Source organism: Diplotaxodon limnothrissa, linkage group LG2 (genome assembly GCF_057381915.1).
Source record: "Diplotaxodon limnothrissa isolate DT_005_m linkage group LG2, D_limnothrissa_male_GT1.1, whole genome shotgun sequence".
Classification (NCBI taxonomy): domain Eukaryota; kingdom Metazoa; phylum Chordata; class Actinopteri; order Cichliformes; family Cichlidae; genus Diplotaxodon; species Diplotaxodon limnothrissa.
Window position 1 is genome coordinate 13,796,520 of NC_140597.1, and position 7,686 is coordinate 13,804,205.

Here is a 7,686-nt window from a genome sequence, read left to right on the forward strand (position 1 = left end):
CAATAACACTGGAAATGAATCATATTCATATAAGCTTTGAGACAAGACTGAGGATTAAGATGAAGCAGTGTGAAATGTTGGTGATGACAGAAATTTAATGGATTCATAGGTAACTGTCACCTGAACACATTATAAGCAAGTGATGGGGCTAGACAGCATGGCTGTTTTAATGATTTCTGCTAAGACAAGACAATAATTACAGGCTCCAACTTAACTGCTGTGAAATCCCCAAAAAGGTTAATGAAAAAGAAACTATGCAGGAAGGTGGAGCATCCCTGGATCAGAATCAGTCTGCAAGAAATCACACCACAGGTCATTTCAACATGAATGTCCCTTAAACTACAGCCTGGAGAAAGTCCCGCTGCATTTCCCTGATCGGATCTTATCTATTTTAGTTAATACAACACAGTTACACAGCTCACGGCTGAAACCAGTTCAGTTCAGATGAAGGTGAACCCAGTTTAATGAAGATGCCATAAAATACTAGTAACTGGAATTTTGATATTGAAAATGAAAATTATCTTAACATTTTCTCCACCTTTTTAATTTTTTGAGTGTACAGTTTTAAAGTATTCAGTAACTACAGTTAAATTTAAATGAAACAGATTGTTATCATTATTATTATTAATATTATTATTATTGGTCAGGGAAAGTATGACTGGACTACTAATCTCCATGGAAACAATACCTGTCTATCCATGGCACAGTTTTTTCTGCCATGCCAGTTTTTACCACAGAGCTAAAAGAGCTAAAGTCACTATTTCAACCATGCTTGCTGCGGGGGGGCAAAATGTACAAACAACAGAAAGTTTCATCCTCTGAAGCGCAGTTTAAACCCGAGTTTAACAGCATGCTGAAGCCTCGGTCACTCTCACAAACTCACTATACACCAGCCAAAGGTTACAACAAAACACAGAGCGGGACACTGACACACAAAACGACGTGATCATTTAATGCGAGTCCATAAGAATATAGTTCATGGTGATGATGACGATGGTGATAACCGGACGGAGATATAAAATAAACACATATACACCGATAGCTGCGTATACATATGTGCTCTAAATAAATTAATAAACACATCATGTCCGAAATGAAGTAGAAAGAAGTACGAACATACTGTAACAATGGTTAAATGTTATTTTACAGTGACATGTTGGTTATCTCTGCACGCTGTTGTTATTTCTTTAAGATAAATGTTTGGTTGTGCTGCAGGAAATAGGGAGTTAATGTGTGCAGGGAGGGGAGGGGCGTTCTTCTTGTTGTTGTGTGACTGCGGGGCTGAAGTGAAGTGTTGTACGAGGGCACTCTCCCCGGAGTTAACGGCCCGTTTTCCTGTGTTGCCGAATAAACGGACAGACTGAGATCCAACCGTCTGGTTCTTGTGAACGTTACAATACTTATAATCCATAGCCTATACTCGACAACATCATCAAGCAAAAGCATCAGGAAACGTCAAACAGTGAAAGTAAACATGACCAATAATGATACAAACAGGCTGAGTGTGTGCCTGTTTTTGATGCGTGCTTCTGATGGTGCCCTCAGCTTATTTCCTCGATCTGTTACTCGAGGGTCAGTCCGCCCGCCGTGCATGGGTGAAGAATCTAAGATGAGCTTCTTGCCATGTTTAAACTTCTTCAGGAATGTTTAAACATGGCAGATAGACACGTCATCGTATTATTAACAGCGGTTCTCTTTTCCCAAGTCCTCATCAATTATTCTACACAAATTTCTTTGATGAAAGAAAAAGCCATCGGGAGAGGACACGTGAAGTCATTTTTGGACGAATTCCAGCCCGTAGCTGATGTGTCGAATAAACAGAAGTTCTGACTCCGTTACTTGAGCATAAGTTATTTGATTATAAGTAACTTGAACATAAGTTACTAGTGTAAGTAACCGAACCACTGCTGTTGTCAACGAGCAAAGCATTCAAATCTGCACCCATTACCTTCAAATTGAGGTTTCTCACGGAGAACATCATGTGCTCGGCTGTCATTCTCACAATGAAACTGAAACACACATAACAGTGAGGCGTTTGAGGAACGTCAGAAAAGGCCAGTAGCTCTTTAAAAGATAAAAGACAAATTTACAGGTTCACAGAAACTGTTTTCACTTTCTCAGAAATGCAGCAACTTATTTCTTGAAGTCTGACAGTATTATTCAATGCATGTCTATACTCAGTATTTCTAATATAAATATCACTATGAAAAGCAGTGATATGTGTAACGTTACAGGATATATTAGTATTCTTTGAGCTGCAGCCTTAACTGGAGCCTTAGCTGGAGAAACTGATCAGGAGGGCTAGCTCTGTGGTCGGCATGAAGCTGGACACTCTGGTGACAGTGGCAGAGAAAAGGACATTAAAGAAACTGATGGACATTATGGACAATGCTGGGCATCCTCTGCACACGGCCATAAACAACCAGAAGAGTCTGTTCAGTGACAGGTTGCTTCTCCCCAAGACAAGAACTAACAGACTTAAAAACTCCTTTGTCCCACACGCCATCAGACTGTTTAACTCCTCTCTGGAGGGGAGAGGGAGGGGAAACAGGAGGACAAAGGAGGGGGGAACAACTAAGCTGTAGTGCCTCTGCACCTCACTGTACAATACCTTGTGCAATACTTTTTGTAAATAGTCAACAGTGCAATAGACTCAATACTTGAAATGTGCAATTCACTTGTATTTTTATTTTTTATTCCTATTTATTCTATTTATCCCCTTTGTATATTTTATTTATATTTGTCTCTGTATTTATATGTGTGTGTGTGTGTGTGTGTGTGTGTGTGTGTGTGTGTGTGTGTGTGTGTATATATATATATATATAACAGTTCTGTAACTGTAACTTTGGTCGTTGCTGTGCTTTTTTTGGAAGTCGAATTTCCCAGAGGAACCCACCCGAGGGATTAATAAAGTTCTATCTTATCTTATCTTATCTTATCTTATCTTATCTTATCTTATCTAACAGAGAAATTGTTCAAGTTTCTATATAAAAATTAAGTTGCTTCCCACATGGACATGAAAGTGGTTTATTGTTTTTCTGTTTGGCATTTCTATATTTTATCATGTCCGCTAAATCATTTTGCCCTGTATCTGTTTGCCTTTAGAGTTTATCTGCTTTATGTTTGTGGTAATTATTTTTACGGTGTACATTCATTTTGACTGCCAGGCTGTGAGCATTGTGTGACGTGCTGAGTGCAGTAAATACCAATCAGCCAATCTGATAAGACCATCTATCCATCCCTCTTCAGTATGACTGAAATCATAGTTTCTTTATTGATTAATATTGTTGCTAAAGTATGTAAATGTCAGTACAGCTGAAGCACACAAGTGAGGTCAGTCTGACGGGCTCTTCACAGTCAACTCAACACTTAGTTATTAATTTCTACTCTGCGACCAAAATACAAACTTACAGTGTTTGTCTTGAAATCTTTGCCTCTTTCTCTCGTGTAATGTATTTTTTTCTCCTTCTATGACATTCTTTTTGTCTTTAAATTAATCCTCATTTATTTTAACTTGAAGTTGTATTTACTTGTAAATGGAAAACTGGTAAAGGGACATAATCTATGAGGATCACTGCCCTCCAATGGACACAATGAGTAACTACTCTATCTTGTTAATGTTTATGTCAGAAAGATATAATTCTGATAATCAGATAATGAAAAGAACAGCGCAGTGCTAATAAAGACAAGTAATGCTCATCATTTTATTCAAAATCTACACAGAGAAATGTGATTTTAAACTGTATTCAGCTGAATCATTCGTTTTAATTCTCCTTCAGAACTTGACTGCAGTGAACGCTTAATGACGTATGTAAATCTGTTTTTAAGAACAGTTGTGCTGACAATAGATGGTGTTTCAATACCTGATCAAGAGTTCTTTTCTTTTCTTTAATACATAATCAACTGAGATACTTATATCTACCACATGCATAGTATATCCTTTGTAAAGTACCATATTAAACAATATACTTATCTTACATTAGTGTAATTATAGTGTGAATTTCACTTAGTGTTTAAAGCTTACTTTTCAGTTTTTATCCAAATATTAGTACAAAACAGTTCTGTAAGTGAAAGTTACAAAAATGCATCTTTCATCAATGAGTCCGTGTATCTGCAGTTACACAGTTTCTCTAACAGAAGGAGATTCTTCCACCTGCACAGAACACAGATGCATTGAGGAACCACATGAATGGTGCCAGATTCCACAGCCAGGATAAAGAGGTTCAGTGAATGTGATGTGTTGAAGGTGTGGAGGTGGATCAAAGAGTCACTGGAGACATTGTAGAAGGACAGAGTGCCAGCAGGACAGTCCACATACACTGCTACTCGCTTAGAACCACAGGGAGGAGACGAGGAGGAGGAGGAGGGGTGTGTGGTGGGGCGTGGTCTGCGGTGCTGTGCGGACGCACCTGCACGGCATCCGCAATCACACCTGCCGTGTTAAAGCACGGGGACTCAGGGGTTGGGGTTGTGTTGTGGTGAGATGTGAATAAAGATGGCTCTAAATGATACGCCGTGGTCCCGCCGTGCCTTATTCTCGCCACAGGGTGAATGGGTGATTTTCTCTGATTGTGATACACGGCATAGCCACGGGCATTAGAGCAGTCCAGACTCCAGGACTGAGGATTCTCTCCAAATCTGCAGTTCCTTCGTTCTCCTTTCCTTCCTATTCCTCTGTATCTTACTGATATATCAACCTCACCTGTCCACTCCACCTCCCAGTAACCACATAAAACATCTTTACACAGCAGCTGACACCAGTCAAGAAATCTGTCATCATGATGAGGATAAATCAGATCGTTTCTCACCTTCCTGTTGTTTGTAGACAGTTTGAGGTTTTTGTTTATAGTGTTTGTGTCAACTATGAGTTCACAGAAATCTGTCAAGAAAAAGAGACATAATGCAGCTGCATTTATTAATCAGTTAGTCATGATTCAGAATTTATCACAAAACACAAACACCACTATTGAAGGTTACAAATGCTCTTCTTATGGCCTCTGATGGTGGACTCATTTTTGTACTTGTCCTGCTACACTTCCGTGCACCATTTAGTACTGTTGACCACAATATTTCAGAGTACACACTAACAATAAACTGGACTGAGTTAAAAAACACCACTGCAAGTTAAAGGGAAGGGCAAGAGTCGTCTCCATTTTTTGAGGCGGCTGTCTTTTAACATCTGTTGGACAACGCTCCGGATTTTCTCTGAATCTGTTGTGGCCAATGCCCCTCTCTCTCTATGCTGTTGCATGCTGGGGCATAAACTGATGTGCAAGGCCAGTAATTTTGAGGGGACGGAGCTCCCTTAAGGTGGCACCAGAGAGGTGGATGTTATCCAAGATAAAGACAATGCTGGATAATATCTCCCACCCACTCCATGACATGCTGGCCTGTCATAGGAGCACATTCAGTGAAGGACTGAGATTACCCATAATGCACCACTGAACTACACAGGAAATCATTCCTGCCTGTCTCATATCTCACTGTACAACTCCTCCATCTGATGCACAGTACACAGTACAATAGTTAGACCGTTTTGCATATTTTCTACATTGAAATTGACAAATAACAAAGTTTTACACTTTAGAACAAAAATGTCAATCACATATATTTAAACTATGTAATATTTATTATAGAGCTATTTATATATATTAGAGCTATTGCTTATATTTAGTAACTTTGCGATCAATTGTATTACTTAATTTAGTTCAGACTGTTACTGTCCTTGTTGTCTTGCAGCAACTGCAACTGTGTAATTTCCTTAGGGATTAATAAAATATTGTGATTCTGATTGTTTTATTACAGCAATTAGAGCAGGCTGTAGGTATTACACTGCAGTGGCAGTCATACATTTTCACTGCTATGCAGACGAGACTCAACTTTATCTATTCATGAAGCCAGATAACACACACAAATGAGTTAAACTGCAGGAATGTCTTAAAGCCATAAAGATCTGAATGACCTCTAATTTTCTGCTTCTAAATTCAGATAAAACTGAGGTTATTGTACTCGGCCCTGAAAAACTTAGAAATATGGTGGCCGTTGTGGTGTGTAAACTGAAACAGAAATCTACCATCTGTTCACTTGACACTTGATAATGTCAAAATCAAAAGACAGATGAATTTTTAAAATGGGTTTTCATGAATAAATTAAAAAAAAAAAACACTTACACTTCTTCAAACCTGGTTTCAACCACTTTGCTCCAGCAGGTTCCACCCTGAAATGACAAGTGTAAGCACCATATCGTTCAACATGTAAACAGACGTTACATCTAGTGTATCAACATCCACCGTAATTCTGCTCAGTCATTAACAATAATGTCATCTCACCAACCTTAGGGTTTCCAGTTTCCAGTGCTGGTCCTTTACTCCAGCCTGAAGCTCCACTCCTGCATCCTCTGGATGATTGTAACTCAAGTCCAGCACTTTCAGATGAGAGGGGTTGGAGTTCAGAGCTGAGGCCAGAGAAGCACAGCCATCTTTTGTGATCAAGCAGCCCGACAGCCTGCAGGCACACAAAATGGTGCAAGTCAAGCAATATATATATATATATATATATATATATATATATATATATACATATATACATATACATATACACATATACATATATATATATATATATATATATATATATATATATATATATATATGTGTGTGTATGTATGTATGTCTTGCTAGCTAATTTACGAATAAATTCTTTACAAATCCTACCATGTGAATTCATGGATTTTTTTTTTCACATTCTGTCTCTCACAGTTGAAGTGTACCTCTGGTGCAAATTACTGACCTCTGTCATCATTTTAGGTGGGGGAACTTGCACAATCGGTGGCTGACTAAATACTTTTTTGCCCCACTGTGTGTGTGTGTGTATATATATATATATATATATATATATATATATATATATATATAATGTAATCCCCCCTGCAATCCCCCCTGGCTTCTGCTCCGTGGCTGCTGAGTGACCCCTCATCTGGGGCTCTCCTCAGCTCTTTCTGGGATAGTGGCGCGGTTGCCCCTCTGTTGATCTTCCTTGGTCTCTTATGTTCTGAGGGCCTCTGGATGTCTGGAGTTTTGATTTCCTCCATACCTGCTTCATGCCCTGGAGGACGGAGCTGTGGCTCCCCACACCCTCTAGCAGATCATTACATGAAGGAACCTTTTAAATACAAGCGTGCTCATGCTCACAGGTGTACACATGGGTGCTCACACACACAAACTACACCCTTTGTGGCTCCTACCTCAAAGCACACTGTGCGCTGTCGATCTTACGTGCTGCACAATGATGTTTAATATTTACTGTTATAATCACATAGATCATCGTGATGTTGTTTATTATGTTGCTCTTTTTTTTCTTCTGCTTTTCTTTTTTCTTTCTCAACAGGTGATCCAGGTGATTGTTATATGTATTTTTTTTGTCTGCTTATTTTGTTGGTTTTTGTTTTTTGCCCTTTATCCCCGTCCCTCTTCCCCGCTGTTTTTCTTTCCCTCTTTCTTTCTCCCCTTTCTTTTCCCCAGTCAAGTCTGTCCCGTATTTAGCAAGTGAAAATAAAATAAACAAAAGGTGAATCAAATAGACCATTACAGCAAGGCTGGGATGGTCCATTTGGCAAAGTAAATCCGTTGGGCATCTTTCTTTGCCTTTAGACAATAATTCTGATGGCAAAAGAGCCAAACGGGACAG

The 7,686-nt window shown here is 39.1% G+C and overlaps 1 protein-coding gene across 1 annotated transcript in view; it reads right to left on the reverse strand.

The window, feature by feature from the left end:
- The window catches only part of LOC146638281 (NACHT, LRR and PYD domains-containing protein 3-like), a 17,158-nt gene extending 15,154 nt beyond the window's left edge, over positions 1 to 2,004 (reverse strand). Inside the window, exon 1 of the mRNA XM_085360832.1 lies at positions 1,949 to 2,004. Coding sequence (XP_085216958.1) covers positions 1,949 to 1,996 — 48 coding nt within the window. The 5' untranslated portion in view covers positions 1,997 to 2,004. The remainder of the gene's footprint in view (positions 1 to 1,948) is intronic.
- Between the last annotated feature and the right edge of the window lie 5,682 nt (positions 2,005 to 7,686).